Here is a 19041-nt window from a genome sequence, read left to right on the forward strand (position 1 = left end):
TGAATAGCCTCTAAAATCAATTGATGCATTATTCACGTGATAACATAATAGTGTTAAAGCTTAGTAAAATTACTGTGTTAAAACAACAATAATTGGTATTCCGAAACACATAATTCCTAAACATTTAATAAAATTGCAAAAAACAATGTGTCTATGTATATAAATATAATAAATATATATGCGTGTCAACTACAAGCGTGTTACATCGTGCTGTTCACGATCACGATCTCACGGAGACTTTCGAATACATCTATAAAGTATTAGATGCCATTAACACAATTTATTGCATGTCCTAAATTTTGCAATCTTTAGTATTATTTTGTTAAAGGTTTTTTGGTACAATTATCAACTATAGGGTGAAGCGAAGCTTGCAATGGCGAAGTCTGGCGATGGTGGTACCGCCATGGTGAGAATGGTCTGAAAAATGCAGCAGAAAATCACAGAGTTGAAGAGCGATAGTTGAAGGTAGAAAGACGAGAAGAATTGTGGAGGTGGAGTGAGGATAGTGTGACTTACGAGAAGCGAAAGGCGTGGTGCTACCAAGCGAAGCATAAAACGGAAATATTTATACCAGGACTGCAGCGAAGAGTCCGCGAAGTTAAAGTGCGGGGGTTAGTTTCTATGTACACTATCGGGGCTGCTGGATGACCATGGGACGCAGCTTTCGGTCCCTGTCGGGGTAGAATTGATACATCAGCTTTTCCTTTTTCGGGTTACGCTCGTACGCACCGATTCCGCTCTCGTAGGAGCGGGCGTGCCAAAGGGCTGCGGGCGGCATGGGCGCATGCGCGAAGGGCGGCATGTGCGGTAGGAAGGGCCCGGGGTGCGCGTGCGCCACGCTGTACCGCTTGCTGGGCACCGGCGCCTCCTTTAGCGTCAGCCGCTCCGTCATCGTCGGTAGAACGTGCTTTCCATTCGCCTTCACAAAGTTGGGCACGCGAGCGCGCAGCCCACAGTAGTACGGGTCATCTGAAATTCAAGTTTTTTTAGGTGTAAGTATAAAACGCCCTAAATTAATATCAATTATTAAACTATGAGGCAATGATACTTTTATGTATTAAATCTTCTTCTTTTATTACAATTTAACAGTCGTATTCGACACCATGTACCTAATTTTTTTGTAAAATCGCTAACATTCAGCCTACGATAAATGTAAGTAAAAGTTTGTATTCATAAATTTACCATTACATAGTGTTGGACTAACCCCGATGTCACACATAATATAAGCGATATAAACTAAAAGAGAAGAACATCTTCATGTCCAACATGTCGCCGTGTTCGTTGAGCGTGTTCCACGTGCTACATGTGGGGACTGTAACGTCCGTGCCATGCGTGTTAGTCGTATATTTTAGAAGTATTTGCGCTTTTATTCATATATATTATTTTGTGTCGACATGCTAGCCAGTATAGTGCCTAGATGTCGGGTGGTCTTGTAAGGAATTCGGTTTTTAACAACTAGTTTCATGAGTAAAACAAATTATAATCTGTTAGATAAATATGATGAGTTTCAGTGCACATAGTCAGTAAACGTTCCGTATCCTACGTCACGTCAAATGCCGTTTCAAATATCAAGGATATAGTAAAATGCCAGGTGCGGCGAGGTTGCGACATAGCTTAGCATTGTCTCGGTAAACCTATGCCCTAGCCTGACGACTGGCACGAGGCGGCCGTCAATTTAGAACATTCCAATGTGAACCAAATACGTCTAACTTATAGGAGCTAGCAACGTTTTCGAGAAAGAATTTTAGGTCAGCTAACTTTGTGATATGTCGTCCTTCTTGCTCTGGAAATTCTTACTTTAAAAACGTTGCTAGCTCCCATAACATTATTTATACTGTCTTTATTATTATTGTTATTATACTGCATTATTTCAAATTATTTCACTAATCATTTAATTTTCTTCATGAAGTAACTGTCAGTTAGAATTTCAAAAGAGATTTTTAATGACTGAAGTTTACATGTTAAATCAGGAGAAAACTGAATACAAAAATTGCGATCTACGTCTAACACCGGTGATGATAACGTCTAACACATTCGTAGTGAGTACTATTTCAAATAAGCGCAGTTGAAACACGTCCCTCATATTTTACAGGTGGCGCTGTAAATCTGCTAGTCGTGGACATCTCAGATTGATAAACGATTCGTCTGCGTTATTGATATTACGATGTTCACACCCCTAGTATTGCCATTGTAAATAAAGATTTTCGTGCATAAATCCTATGTATTGTCAAAGGCATTCGTTGCAGGAATATATCAAGTGGAATGACCTTGATAAACTACCTATTGTTACACGAATAGTGAATGTAAACAAGTACACTGACGCTTGATTCTTTATTAAAAAAATACAATAAAATATTCTACGTAAATAGAAAGCAAGAGTTATGTAGTCAATATAAAAGAAAGTGCAGCAATATCTATTGAAAATTTAACCAATAGACTTAGTAATAGTTAAGTAAATGATACTTAAAGATGTATTAAATTAATTAGATCAATGACGTACTAAGTTAACCTAGTAATTGATATTGTAAATCTATACGCCGGCCAAATGTACTTGTGTTCTCACAAATATCATCTAACCATTATCCTGCATTTAGTTTAACAAGCAAATATAGTTCAAAATCATTATTGAACTACATACTAAAATAACAGACTTTTCTTTACAAATGAACCCTCAATTTGAGTCCTAAAAAATCCAGACTCAGGTAGACAGAACTTTATAGTTTTAACTCGAACTCATTTAAATTTATCCAGTTTTAGTGGTCAAAATTACCTCTAAATTAATCATTACACAATAATCTCCAAAAAGGTTGGATCCCGCCCATGATTCTATCCGGATGCGTCAGTTTTAAAACTGGAAAACCCCACACATTTAATTTGTTCCATATAGTAGAGTTATTTTAAACTTAAATTCCAGTACTTATTTGTCGTATGTTTGGAATAAAGTAGTCCCAATTGTGGGTTGATTAATAAAATTTATTACGCTCGTACAATTTACGACAATTGTTTTCATTGATTCAACTACTCGCTTTTTTTCTTACGAAGCCGTAATTCCGTTTCTTAATTAAAATACCTTAGCATTCTTTAAAATTCTATTTACATGCAAAATTCTAGCCGCGGACATCTTTAAGGTGACCTCCATCGTCTTAAACCCTTGTCTTTACTCTTTTTGTATCTTTTTTGAAACATATAATACATATCATTTGGTTGTTAAATTTTTGTATTGAATATTTATTTTCACTATTAAGCTCTTTGTTATGCTTATTTTCTTTTTTATATTTTACACGGCATAAACCTTCTCTATTGTTTATAGCTCCTACCAAAGCTTTGTTAAAAATCCAATTTTTTTTTAAAGTATAGACGATAAATATATAACATATATTTTAATTTTTAGAAAAAATATAACAGTAATATAATAGTAAAGGTAATATTTATACTAACCGTATTTCTTGTTGTCTTTTCCTTTATCCGATTTACCTCTCGGGAACTGCGACGGGACGCGTCCGTTCACTTCGATGTCATCGTAATCCGGCTGCAGACAATGATAGATAAAAAATGAATTAACGTGATGTATATAAAGAAATAATAGTAAATAGGAAATTAATGTTGTGTATATAAAACTACATATAATAGTAGAGAGATGTACGATAGACAATAGCATGGATATATTCTAGTTTCATCCAGAAGCTGTCAACTAAACCAGATAAATTAGAGTCTTGTCCTGCGCAAGCGCTTTCCGTATTTGGTGTAATGGTATGATGAGATAAAATCAAAGAGATCCTCAAAAACGATTCTAGAGATATAATATGGAAATATATGGTCATGTCATGATACTAGGATCGACAATTTATGTGTTTCTATATCTAATCGCCATTATTTACTTCTCTGTTCAATACAGTACAGACAACTTGAAATATAACGCAGTAAAAGTAATAGGGGATTAAATTCTTGAAAGAATAGGCACAAACAAATCGATCCGTTTACCGAATAAAGTAAAATATCTTTATTCAAATAATAAGAAATGTAACTACGTAGGCACTATCTCAAAGCTTTAAGAAAATATTGACCAAACTACAAATAATGTTAATACCAAACCCATATTGTAGATGTGGTCTTATCGTAGCAAAAGAAATTATTCGCACCACCCAGCTTAAATACTTTTATTTACAATAGAGCCCGTAAACATTGGAAAATAAAAGTGGCGGACAAAAAGGCGGGCGACATAATTCATGTATGTTGTGTCACAGTTACAACCTTTTAAAGGAATGTACTATTTGGATTACCAATAAAAGAAGATGGAAGACGACCTCTAAAGGGCGTGTACTGCCATCTATCTTCAGCGGTCATGGAATCACAGATGCGTTGGCGAAATGGCATTGTGTTCACACGACACGTTTAAAATAAGTTACAGATTTGAACAGATGACATACATGATACTCGAATGGAAATTATATAAGAAAGTACGACAAAAAAGACTTGGAAAAAATGACCATACTTTTAGCAATAAGTGCTAATTCTTCAAGTTAACTTTGTTTTAGTTATACACTAGCGGTCGCCCGCGACTCCGGCCGCCCGGAAATAAAAAAAATTATTAGTAGCCTGACGTGTTCTGATGTGTTCTTCCAGACTATGTTCTATATGCCAAATTTCATAGAGATCCGTTCAGCCGTTCTGGAGATACCAACAAACAAACATTCATCCATCCATCCATTTAAACATTTGCATTTATAATTAGTAAGAATTAAGATTATAATATTAGTAAGATTAGCTTCTGAATTAGAACTTAATTAATTGTTAAAGTTTTGGGTTCGTGTCGTATTTGTTACCGATGTATTTTCAATAAGAACTGATTGGATATGGTTTTCATTATTCATGTCAGGCGACACTGATTCAAAATCACTTTGCGTAAATCGGTTCCCTTATCTGACACATAATGCATTTATTGAGTTCTTTTTATTTTGGAATTTTTTGCGGTTTAAGGGTCAGGGTCTCAACTCCATTAAAGTCAAGATACATGGACTTAATTTAGTCTGTGGACTGACAGATGGGATTGCTTTTGGAATTTCGATGACAGCTCTGGATTCCTATCTCGAATGATAGTATTTATAAAATTATTTGGTTTTAATTTCGAAAACTAAATACTTAAGGTTATAAAATGTCGTTATAACATATATATATCTAATATTATCGAGTTTAAAAGAATAACTCTTGGGATACACTACTAAGAGTAGGCTTTAAAAAACGTCACGAGTCATTAAAGTAAAAAATTGTGTTATAGAGACCAACATTAATATGTTCTATACCATTTTGGTACTCCAAAATTGCAAGAATATTATGCACCACTTACTTAAAGGAAAATACTGAATCTTCTTTTATTTCCTGTTACATTAAATGAAAGTAAATCGTCATTTGAATATTTTAGGGAACTAATCTCGGCTTCTCGAAATATTGTTGTATTAGTCATAAAATACGATATCTTCTAAGTGCCAATAAATTTGTATCCACTTGAACTATTTTACTGAACCCTTTTAATTGAAATTTATGAAAACGATTGTCCTGGAGCGAAAGTATTTTTGTACGTTGTTTTTTAAGAAGGGCCCAAATTTATTTTTATATAATCAGCATCACTAAATAAGAAATTTACTACGCACATATTCATTTAAAAAAATCTTTATTATGACCTTATGAAACAGATAGGCCGCTGTAGTTGAATGTATCCAATTATAGTAAGGTACTAATAGTAGATATAAATACAATGCTTGATGAGTACATAAAAATTCTAATCAATGTGATTAAGTACATTAAAATGTAACAAAACAGACCTTGGGTATATCAGCAGGTCCGTAGCCGTTCTCTCGCGGAGGAAGCTTGGGCGGTTTGTCTCCTCTCTTCTGTCCCATCTGCATCATAAGTTGCTCCCGTGTGGCCGCCACCACGCCATGGCCGTTGCCGTGTCCGTTACCCAGTCCATATCCGCCGGAACTGCCGCTAGATCCTGAGCCATTGGCGTTAGAACTGGCAATGCTGTAGGGGTCTTCGTCAGGGATCGGTATGCGAGGTCTGTTCTTGATGTCCAGTGGTCTTTGTACTGTTAACAGAAAAAAAAATAATTAGTTCGGTCTACAAGTCTTCGTAAAATACAGACAAAAGCCAGACTTAATCTACTTTGGTAAATTATATTACAGTAAACTTTGAAAATTTCCTAAAAAAAATGGAATAGCGTGAGAAATGTCATAATTGATGATGCCAGTGGTTTTGTAAATAGTATTTGAAATGAAGGTCTACAAAAGCAAAAAGACTGTAACCAAAATAATTGTACGGGTCATAACTTTTAGAATGACCCAACGGCGTCACGTCCTACGTACGTTTTGTATAATGGAATTAAATGATACATCATTAAAAGACATTTTGAGCAGACGACAATAGTAAACGTTTAGGGTATTGCGAAAATCGAGCGACATGAACGTTGTGTCGTGATTCTAAGAATGAACGCCAATCACTTCTCTTCACGACTTTGGACAACCTACGATTATTAGCTCAGCGATGTTAAAGGTTACAGGGTTATTATATACCCAAATGATCCGTTTTCAGATCTTTAATAACCATAAATATTAAGCTTGTTTTTAAAAATAACATTATACAAAATAATAGTGTAGACAATCTTTAATATAGGTTTAACCATCATAGATGTAACATTTTAGTGTAAATTTATGACTGCATCCTTTTTTGTTTTTAATGATTACATTGTATCTGTAGCACCAAAATTTGGATATCAGTTCAAATGAAACATTGTTTATATTAGCTGTAAGCCAAATTAAGGAGAATGATCCAGCGGAAATCGAGATTAAAGCGTACAGCGTAGTGGACCGTGACGTAGCTTTATTTCGTATCCCCATGAAAGCGGTGATTAAAATAGTAGCAATTATAGTAGCTATTATTTCTTTGTATCTATAAATTATATTATAATTTAAACAATGATTTTTAAGTGCTTAACTATCATGAATACTTTAATGCATCTACTATAAAGTTGCGTCCAGTGGCAGTAAAATTTCCCAAAGGAAGAATATTGGTAAAACAACTAGACTCTAGATTAGCTTTGATAGATAGGATTTGATTCGAACATATCTGGACTTCATAAGAGGCTCAATCGTAAAAATTGCAGGAATAAAGGATGAACGAGGTAAGAATCCAGATTAGGTTCGTTTATGTCTTGAATACATAAAATTTTTTGGTGTTCATACAAAGTGGATAAAAGATATATTTCTAGAGATGAAATAATTGATCTAGTAAAATAAATAGTAAAATAGATAGTGCACAGGAAGTATTAAGTTGAGTGAACTAAGCGTTTAACGTAACTAATTTAGACTTAGCTAATGAACTGGTTGACTTTTCAATTATTTCAATCATGTTATAATTAAAGGTAAATTTTATTTTTCTGTTTTGTTATAAAGTATCAAAAATCATTATTTGTATTTGTTGCGATTAAGCGTTTCCTATTATCGTCAACGCGTGCTATTTTGCATAACATCGAACACGACTTTTGTCTGACCAACTCCAAATATTTCAATTGCAAATCATTTCGAATTCAAAGTGGATTCTGTAGCAGTAGGATCTAGTCAAATGGCTTATTTCGTTTCGGTGAACTAGATATGCCACAGTTAGTCACGAACACGTGGTGCGACCTTCACGTCGAAATCGAAATTTGCCGCCTTAACTACGACCATTGCTGCACTGTAAAGTGGTGAAACATTTCGAAATATATCATCGACCGTGTTAAATGTTATATATAAATAATCGTGCATTATAAAGACCTTAAATTATGCTTATTTATTTTTAACTATATTACCGAATCGAATTAATATCACGTATACGATTAAAATCTACATAAATCGTATTTGAAATAGCAATAAAGTTTTGAAATTTACTAGTCATAGTAGCATCACGATTTCTTTATAGAGAAAATTAGATTCTTTCTTTAATAGATTCTTTTGTGTTTCCATCCGATAAATAGCTGTTAGACCGCGAAACCACTGCAGAAAATCTATGAAAGTATTTGCTATGGGAAATCACAGGAATATGGTTATGCGGTTTCTTTCTCATAGATTCTCTATGATTTGCAGCAAAACCAATATTAGATTTAGTTGCCAAGTGCGATGTGAGTAGAGCTGGTTAGAAATTTGCAGTATGCTGAGTAAAATGAGGTGCAATACATCTTGAGATCGACAGATTGCATTGTTGCACAACAATAATGCAGACTACTGCAGAGTGAGGTACTGAATAGTTGATGCGGTCGCGCGCTATGAGACTCGAATCAGATTTGCAATTTGTTATAAAATTGCACGTGCCTTGTACCAGCGATGTTTACCGCAAAATTAATGTCACTTGTTTTTCTCACAGTACCAAATAAGGTAGTTAAATTAAATGTACTTATCTTTAACTTATTTTAAGCTGTGTACCTAAACTCCTCACAGATTAATAGTTAGATGAACACTATTAACTGTTTTTATCATCATTAGCCTGTGCTTGCTACTGCTGGGGATAAGCCTTCCCTTATTTATTTATTTTGGTAATATCACTAAAAATATGCTACACCATTTTGTGTTAAATAAACATGCAGGTGGGTCGTAGTGCTCGCAGTATGAGTTTTAAATATATAATTTGCGATCAGCTGTCTGACCTAGTTCCGGAAGTATGGTGGACTGGACAATGAAATCGATAAAAGTCGACTGCGAGCGGCGGCTCACCTTGGTCGTATAAAAACCAGTTCACTTCGCATGGGCCACTACAATTACCTTTAAAATTACTCCGATGATCCTGTTCTTAAGGTCGTCTTGAGACATTACCCGAGTACGGAAACCTTTTTCAACTCTTTTAATATCGAAAGTATTCTTACTATAACGAGGTAAAAAATTGACTCTCGCTACAAAAGTTCAACTCAAGGTCGCTACTTCAAGCACACGTCTGCAGTTTTGCGTGAGAACTCTGTGTTATAAAATTTAATTTTATATATTCGTTAGCGTTTCTTAATGATAAGTGTAGAGGTCGGCTCATTGTTGTGTTGCATAACCGTCGTTCGGAGGTCTGAGACAAGGTAACTGTAACATTGTCGGCAGCCGCTACTAGTTGCCGACGTCTGTACATGAAGCACCATTCAATGGTAATTAACACCGCCGTTGATGACGCGTGACTGACTTCTGATTGCGTCCTTGTAATATTTCTACAATGGATAATGGTATGCGAAGTTATAAACGCCTAAAGACAATGTAGATGTTTGCTTTCGTCGATATAAATGACTGACAAAAGGACTGTCGATAAAAAGTTACATGAAGATTTAAACACAATACGCGTTGTCGTACATTAAGCTCGTAGGCGTACTTTGATAAATATTGCTCACGATGCAATATAATAATGGGATCTTTTCCGTTCTCATAGCTGAGGCGCGTCTTCAGTGATGCACTGTGTCTCTGTCAGAGATCTCGGCGTTAGGCGATTTATTCGCTTTGACACGTATTGTGCGCTTTGTCGTTCGGGCGCCCCGACCGACGCCCCGACGCTTCCATTTCCATCTACATATCTACATCTTGCTCACATTTAACTTCATTTATAAAACAAACAGGAAAAATGTATGTTTCTAAGAACTATTTAGGGAAAATATACAGTTTTAATGACATAAGTATTTTATATATTTAACCTCAAAATCTATCTTTTTATGGAAAGAAAATTCAGCATTTAATTTTAAAAATATCGAGATAATTAGTAATAGGTGATTTTATGCTAAATATAAATCATTATTTTTTATTATTATTATTATTTTTCAGAATTTATAAGTTCTGGGTCTTGATTAGATTGCGTCTAGATATTTAGTAAAACACACGAGCGTTATAAATTCAATCGGACGCGATGAGTTCGATGTATATTTTACACATCATTAAGCCGCAGAAAAACAAATCGTCTGTCCAATATAACTTTGCCTAATCAAGCGACGGACAGAAAAAAGATGATAATTGCAAAAAACCATAAATGATTTATTAAAACTGACGTTGCCAGTTTATATTGAACTTGGTGAGATGTTGCCAGTTTTTAGCGCGGAAGTTGTATATTAATATTTATAAAATATTCTATATTTAAAATAAATCTACATTACTCAGATGTTTAGCATGTTCATCGTGACTTTAATTCCTTGAATTCTTAAAGCGTGTAATTTAATGAAGTGATAAAAATTTATGGAAATAAAATCATATAAATTTTTATTCATTAACAAAGTTATGAAATTCAATTGCTTTAACTAAAAAGGTTAGTTACTATTATGGGCAAGTAGGTTGTGGGAATGGCAGCGAAGCGAATACATTTATGTTTATCTTACTAATTTTATAAATGCGAATGTTTGGATTGATGCATGTTTGTCTGAAGTTATCTCCAAAACAGCTCCACGGATCTCGCTGAAATTTGGTATAGATAAAGAAAATTGTGTGGAAAAATACACAGGCTACTATTTAACTTTTATTTAATTCCGCGCGGATGGAGTCACGGGCGAAAGCTAGTAATTTATTTTGTTTTTTAATTCATATATTTTGTTTTGCAAGTTGTAAAATGTTTTTAAATAATGTGAATACCCTTGTTTTTTTTTATGAAGGAAAAATGTAGTTTACCATTCATGTTAGCTCACACATTAAGAATGTATGACTATACGATTTAATGAGTACAGTAATCGAGAATTTCCTTGGAAAATACGGTTTCATATTTGGATCTTTACCTGACAACCATTATTATCGCGATGTGCTTACCACAGACAACTATCTGGAATGCAAGTCAAGATTACTAAATTGTGTATTTAAAAGCAGAAGACAGGCGTGAAGTGGAAGCAATTCCGCGTTTCGTCTGACTGTGCGTCCCGGAGGCCTAATTTAGTCCTCTTTCCCTTCCCACCCTTTTTCTTATAAGAAAAGGATGGGAAGTGTAAGTCCGGATGAGAGGATGCATGGAAAGGGAAAATATTTTCTTATTATATATATTATATTATATTATAAAGATATGAAACTTGAAAAAGGGAGAGGAAAAGTGAAGAGGACGGTTCATATTTATAATTTTGGTACGATTTTGTGTATCGCGTAAAAATGTACTTTTTGAAATTAGTTTTGGTCTAGCTTTATTCATTATATTAATATAAAACCATAAGGTTAACGTATTATTTTTAAGCAAAGTATTTTATAATCACAGTTTGAACTATTCAATCTCATATTAGAAGGAAATAAAATCTTTAAATAGCGTATCAATATTGCAAAAACTGAATGCGGAAAAATTATGTTGTCATTATGTTCGTCTGTGTTTAATCTGTCAGGAGTATTATTTTATCAATTTTTGTACCTCAATAAGTAATTATACTGACAAATGTATCTAAAAAAAAATCTAAAATTGATATTCCATGACATTCATACGGATTAGTATCTGACGAAGGTTTGAATAATTCGTAACGAATTTTTAAGTAGCAATACAAAAAAATCATACTAATTAGGACCAAAGCAAACTATGCACATCCACTGTATGTATCGTCCGTATATCGGCTTTTTAAATTAGTTGCAGATTTGCCGTTCTTGTAGATGAGGCAGATTGTTATTGCCGAAACAGTCTTGACAAACTGATCGTGGTCGTCATTCCAGAGGTTAATTCACAATTGTCATATTTACAATAGATTTTGCCCGTGACTTTGTCCACGCAAAATTAAAAAAAAAAGTATGTAGCCTTTGCGCTAGTTAAGCTAATTTTTTATTCAGATTTGTATAGTCGTTTTGGAATAATGTTATCCAACCATCCATCTAAATTTACTTTTAACTTTTAGAACAACGTAAGAAGCCTATGCCACCTTCCAGACTATATTCTAGATCTGCGCCAAATTTCATCGGGATCCGTTGAGCCGTTTTTGAGATACATACATCTAAACTTTCGCATTTGTTATATTAGTGTGATTAGTAAGTATAATTATAAAATAAGATTTTACCTGGTGGCAGTTTAGATTTGAGCATATCCATAGCGACGACGTTGATGACAAGCACCCAGATGGGGCACTCGAGCAGATCCGCGTCCGACTTAACGAAGGCGACCGCGCTGAGGCACTGCGTCTCCAGCCGCCGCCGGTCCGGGTACGAGCGCCGAAGCTCGCGATTCACATTCGACTGGAACTTCTTCATGTCGAACAGCTGGATACAAATTATTAACTATTAGATTATCAAAAAATCGTAATGAAATAGTTAAATACACTATCATTCCTGCAATATTGTTAACATCCCATAATAATCATATTAAAATATGTAATTTTGGACTTCATTGCAGGACATCAGAGTAGTTAGTGACTAAATAATCCACAAGTTGTAAAAGATGTTTCTAGTAAAGAATATATAGATAAAGTTTCTAGTGTCATTTAATAACTGTGGGTCAGTTTCAAATGTAAATTGGTAGTTATTTTTAGTAGCCGACAAAATACAAAATTGTTCGATGATTTCCATGACTGTTATTTCGAAATCTCAGTCGTGTTACTATTCAATCGATATGAGATGTTATCGAAGTAATTCTCTAAAGAGAGCCGCTGTCTTTCTAAATGAAACAATTGATTTATCAAGCGTCCGCGCATCCGCAGTGGCCTTGTTAATTTTCTTATATAAGTACTAGTAGATTCTACTTTTCCCACGACACTATATTCTCCATTAAATAAGTTCTAATTCCATTCAATAAAAATAAAAAAGATTTTACAAATTTTTCTTTCACATTTATAAAATTAAACTACTCGTACATACTATAAACTAAACTACGAAGTCACGTAATTTTCCTGGTTTCGGTACCAAAGTTTACAATACTGTCTAACGAAAGTTTAAATAGTTTAATTCCTAGTACTATGTAAAAGAAATGATGCATTTGAAATTGTAATTAATTGATTTACAAATCTTAGGAAATAACAAAACAAAAATTATTGTATTTATAATTATTGATATCCCATTGCGTTACATAAAATGAAAGGGTTATTATATAAGCTATGTCAAGGTTCTTCGGTCACATCAAGATGTTCATCTCAACTCAACTAGACATCGGACAAAGTGAAAAGAGATGTTGATCGTATCTACAAAAACTACCTCCCACAATAAGTCATCGGGGGAATTTATCAACTCATTTGTTTTGGATGTATTTTAATTATTAATGCTTCGTTTAGCGCGATTGGTAGATTAAAAACCTTCGCTGAAGGTTCATTTAATTGGAAGTGTTCCCGGAATTTTGTAATACATTTATATGACGGCTTGAAGGTTACTTTTTATCAGTTATTATTTATTGGTAATGTTTAACAATTTGATTTTTAATTATAAATATACATTGTAGAAAAAAGTTTTACAGGTAAATAACATTTATTTTAATAAACTAGCCGTCGCCCGCGACTATCTGTATAAGTAGCCTATGTGTTCTTCCAGACAATATTCTACATGTGTTATTTTTATGTTGGTCTTTCATAAAATATTGTTAGTAGTTAAGTCAATATTCTATTTTTTTTTAATAGTATTTATAATATTTATATAATTTCATTACAAATCATGACAATTGTTAAATATTATTAACGTAAATGATAAGCAATCGCACATAACGGTACGGGCCTTCACGCTAGAAGAAAACGAGAGGGTGATATGTCGCACATAAAAAAAAACATTCATCCATCCATCCATCCATCCATCTAAACTTTCGCATTTATAATATTAGTAAGATATTCTAGCATTAACATCACTTCCATATTTTAGTTTAAAATAAACATCTCTAACTGTTTAAACAGAACTAATTTAAATGTACTTATGAACTTTACTCTAGTTGACACATTTGATGAAGAAGACAACATTGTTAGTCTTTAAATTACTCTCAAGGGAACTGGTTGTGGGAACTGAAAAGTATCGCACGAAAAAAATCGCAGGGATCGAGGGGTTACAACACATTGTATTGTCTACTGATTGTTGTGTTTCTAAGAAATACTGACCTGAGCTTACAACGGTTTCTAATTATAGAGATGAATGGATTTTAATTTAGAGCAACAGGTTTCAAGGTCACCGTGAAACGTGATTAAACAAAACACACAACAAAATAACCTTTATCAATTGAGAAAAGTTCAAAATTCAACCTTCTGAAAAGGCCTCAATTATCAAATGAAATATACACAATACTTAAAGGCTTGAAGGAAAATAAAGAAGTAAAATATAAGATCGTAGAAGTGAAAGATGGCCCCAAGTGCGGTAAGTAAAAAACTAAATTGATGTGTTATTTTAAAATTTACTGTAATTCAAAGGAACTACAATAAGCTCAAAAGTTCTAAGTCTATTAATTTGTTTATTGATTGCTTGCAAAGGGTTAGACAAAGTGCATTCGCTCCGAAGCTATTCCATAACGAACTTTCGATAAGTTACGTGATTATCGCGAGTCAACTCCATACACTTTGGAATCGCTTGGAAGCAAATGCATTTTGTATAACCCCGCAGATCTATTTCAAATTTTTCATCCACAAGTTGCGACATGGACAATAAGAATCGTATCTGCGAATTGCTTTCATTACTCTCAAGGAAACAGCATAAGATACAAACAAATAAGTGAGGCAATGACCATTCTTTCCCTTGCTTAATGGCACTATCTTCTCGCATTGTTCGCGGCTTCTGGTTACGTAAAGCTTGTTAATGGTGTATGAATTACTAACAAATCTCTTGTGTTACACTAGGAAATGAATTTCGTATTGTTTGATTCGACCTAATTATTCCTTACTATTTCCTACTTCGTTGTTAAGATTAATTGCATCTCTGTTAATGGTCTAAAAAGAAATGAAAAAGAACTCAAAACTTAATTGTGTGTTTGACAACAGAAGAAAAATTGTCTACGACTATTTTTATTAATATTACGCTATCGTCGAATTTGTTAACGTTGATTTGACATAACACTTATAAAATTGCAACTTCTTTAAGGTTCTTAACAGCATCATTTTCAAATCTTTACTAATAATAATTTGTACTAAATGAAACAATTAAAATATTTTTAATTAATAATAAAATAAATACTGAGAAAAGACAGAGTACTTTTGATATAGAAAAAATTGTAATATTCGAGAGATCAAAAAAAGAACACCGTCAGTAATTTGATAATTTCGAAAGAACGTCAACTAAAAAGAAATTATGTGGCAATGGCATGGTCAAGGCATCAGTCGTGAGCTGGGAGTCGTGATGCACAAGATATTACTAGCGCTGCACAATGCATCTCGCATTAACAGTAATGCTTGTTTCACACGAGGACAGAACTCTGAGACAGAAGAGTAGACACGTGCAGTACTCCTATTGATTGAAGGTGCACCTACTCTTACTTACTTTTCTGTCTTGGCGTGTGTCCTTAACACGTTAGCTGCCATGTCGGACTATATGTCCGACAAGCTAATGTTTCAATCAGGCCGTGTCGGACTTTGTGTCCGACAAGCAATACTTCCATTCATATGTTAATAATAAGTATATGACCAATGTAAATAAGGTATTACTATATTTTTAGGTGTTTTCAAATGGTTTTGGACAAAATGTAAAATTTTTTTTTTCGTTTTTCGAAAAATCATTCTGGCAGCTAACGTGTTAAATATTAGTATTGTACTGCCCCACTGTTATGCCTTCGTGTGAAAGTAGCACAATGTTTCGATTGTTACCCTCCAATGATTATTGTTTTAACCACTAATGTATGACACAAATTATAGTTTCAAAAGTATTTGTAATTATTGTAGTGACAAAGTAAAAACATGATAGGTTATAAAATCTAGATCTGTCATAGTCTATCTTTCTTATAATCTTTCTTCAATATTTGATGTATAAAAATTAGGTCAAAAATATTACAATCTCAGAATTTAATTCTGAACATTACCACGTTTTCATATGAACAAGGTAAAGTATTATGAGTATACTCACGATAAACAGAATTCATATATAACTCAAATCCAACACATGAAGAGGAAACAACTCGAACGTGAGGTAGATGTAACACATTATCGATAAACAATCATCCTTCAGTTCAAGTTTTTCCAGTGACTATACTCGACGTGGAAATGAGGCAGTACACATTTAAAACTCCAATTTTAAAATGTAAAACATATACGTAATTATAACTATTTTTTGAATGTTTTGTTTTTAAATACGACCTGACTATTTTTTTTCTTAATATATCGTTATACTATTATGCAAGAAAATATGGCTTTACAGAAAGCTGATAAAATTTGGTACAAAACTTTTTTTTTGCAATTCTAGTTTTAATATTTTAGAAGACATCGTAATATTAAAAATGTACTTTATTTTGATAATCAGTTTATTTACAAGATCAAAGATGACGTTACAACCGATTACAGTCCGAAGCGAAACAGAAGCTTCCTTATAGTATCATCTAATTCAAATTACCATCTCGCTCACGAGCCGGATTATTACGAGAACACCAAGATATTAATATTCCAAGTTTCGTCATAAACAAATGGGTTCATCTTGACGGAAATTACGGCACCACCCATATGTTGAGGCGAAGATAATTGCCTTCTTGTGAGTAAAAAGTATTAAGCTATATTTAATCTATCTTTTAATAATATGTCGCAAGTAATTTAAATCTTTATTGAACCTACACTCATAATTTTGGGGAAATCTATTACTCATATGCTTCTACATTCGTACATTTGGACCAAGCGTACACAGAAAATACATGCTCTACGTTGTATATGTAAGTTTTATTCAATAAATCTATCTTTAGTAGATCTTAACTTAAATTACCTTAAATATTTTCTCCTGTTCCAATGAGTATCCAGGCAGCTTGAGTATATCCTGGCCTATCGCCGTCTCCTCGTTGTTTGTGGCGGCTGTACTCTTCACAAACACACTACTCTTGGAGTAGCGTCTGATGAGTATGTTACCGGCGTCATCCATTTTTATTTTCACGCCCTGCACAAAAAATTCAATTTTATAAATATTCATATTATTTCATACCAATAAAATTATCTAAACTACTAAATACCAATTACTAGCTATGGCCTGCGACTCCGTCCGCGAGGAATTGTAAAAAAAAACAAAATTAGTAGCTTATGTGTTCTTTCAGACTATGTTCTATTTGTATGAAAAAATTTATAGAGATCTGTTCAGCTGTTCTGGATATACCTTCAAACAAACATCCATCCATCTAAACATTAGCATTTAGTATTAGTAAGAAAGATAAGATATTTATGATTGTTTAAGAATGGTTTTCAGAAAACACATTCAGGCAGGCCATCAATTTATAGAGCTTAATTTTTCATTTAGGATATGACTTGTTACGTTTTAAAGTCATTAATTCTAAAAAAACAAAGGCAAGGGGAAAATAATAACTTTTCGTTGTAAAAGTAAGTACCTACGTGATTGTTGGGTTTTTGTCATTAAGCGATCAATGGAATTTTTGTTCCATTGTTTAATCTATAGAATTGTCCGCTGCCCAGGCATTAACCTCTTGGCTTGATTACTAAGTACAACAATGAAATAAGTACTTTTTATAGAATGGTTTACTCTATATAAACTATCAAAGCAACTTTTTTAATTAAGTATTGTTTCCTTGCTTTGAATTACTGACTGCAAAAGTAACAAGTATAAAAAAATTCTTATAAAATCCAAACCAATCATCCGGAAGTATACAAAATAAAATTCAAATATATTACTTATTTTACACAATCAAACTTAACAGTAAAGTTTTAAATTATTCATCAACTTGTAGATGTTATTTTAACTTCCTTACAAGTCGGTTACTTTACGTCCGTATATTAATTCAAATTTATTTTTTGTTTATCAACGTTATACTAGTTTCACACGTTGGCAGAATAATTAGACAGTCCAATACTACGATTGAACGGACACTTATCAAACAATCTACAACAATCTAAACTATCAAAACAAAGTCTCTCGTTAAAAAAATTTCTGCTGTGACATTAGGCACTTATCGTTGTCTCTTTAAAAAAAAAGAGAATGAGAGGGATGGCTATATACGATCGATACGAGAGTCAAAATCTATAGTCAGCGAGTGAGTTCATACAGTTTCCTTATGTACTGCCGCATGATTTTGTCCTTGTGTGAAACTAGTATAATGAAGGGGCGAAGTAGCCGGTAGCGGAAAGTTTAGCAATATTTATGAAACATAGTTAATTGTCGCGGCTTCGAATGCCGTTCACCCACCGGGCCGTGGATAATTAATTCGTGCAGAAATAAGTATTTTAATCACAGCTACTTTAATATTACAAGATCTGGCTTATAACAAAATGTACAGAGTTTAAGAACAAAGGAAAGGTATTATTTAATAACTGAAAGATTATTTTTTGTATAATACATTACTAGATGACATTTAAGATTTTAATAGAGAATGAGTAGCAAAAGTTATAAAATCTACTAAAAGAGCACTGAAAAGGTTAAGCAGCGTTATTATTGAATTTTAAAAATTTGTTGCCAATATTTACTCGGTTCATTCGCAAAGGAAATAACAAACTAAAATGTAAATCAAAATAATTAATAAAACATATGGAAATTAGTTTTTTGTACTAACGCTATTAAACAAGTAAATACATTGAGTGTAAAAAATCCTTATGGTAAAGCTTAAATCATTGACCTTTACTGGCGCTCGTTACTATTAATTTGAATTATAAAAAAACATTGAGATGAAATAGACAAAAACAAAAAAAGCTCGATTACATTTGTCATTTTATAATCGTAACTGTGATAAAGACTGATGATTATTTATAGTTAATCTGGATTAGTAATTATAATTAAATCTTACCTACGATACCTACCTATAATATCTACGATATTCGATTTAAAAGAGCTAGAGAGACGGAGAGAGAGAGAGTAAGAGACGGAAGTAGAGAAAGACAGTAGTAAAGGGAAAGAACAAAAGTAGAGTCTCCTGGCGATACTCAATTGGGAATGTTCGGTTTAAAGATCTTTATTTAGTCATAAAAACACAAAGCTTAGCTTATAATGGGAATAAATGTAAAATATAATACGGTTTGCGGGT

The 19041-nt window shown here is 33.3% G+C and overlaps 1 protein-coding gene across 4 annotated transcripts in view; it reads right to left on the minus strand.

The window, feature by feature from the left end:
* The window catches only part of exp (expansion), a 107682-nt gene that overhangs the window by 1067 nt on the left and 87574 nt on the right, over positions 1–19041 (minus strand). For 3 of the 4 annotated variants that reach the window (XM_013321278.1, XM_013321276.1, XM_013321279.1), the window contains exons 5-9: positions 16788–16955; positions 11993–12191; positions 5820–6085; positions 3439–3529; positions 730–969 (exon numbers count right to left, since the gene is read on the minus strand). In XM_013321278.1, the coding sequence (XP_013176732.1) occupies positions 730–969; positions 3439–3529; positions 5820–6085; positions 11993–12191; positions 16788–16955 (964 nt within the window). Of the gene's footprint in view, positions 1–571; positions 970–3438; positions 3530–5819; positions 6086–11992; positions 12192–16787; positions 16956–19041 lie in introns of all 4 variants that reach the window. The other variant, XR_001228209.1, reaches the window with a different exon arrangement.

This window comes from Papilio xuthus, unplaced genomic scaffold, assembly GCF_000836235.2.
Source record: "Papilio xuthus unplaced genomic scaffold, Pxut_1.1 DF825946.1, whole genome shotgun sequence".
Lineage (NCBI taxonomy): Eukaryota > Metazoa > Arthropoda > Insecta > Lepidoptera > Papilionidae > Papilio > Papilio xuthus.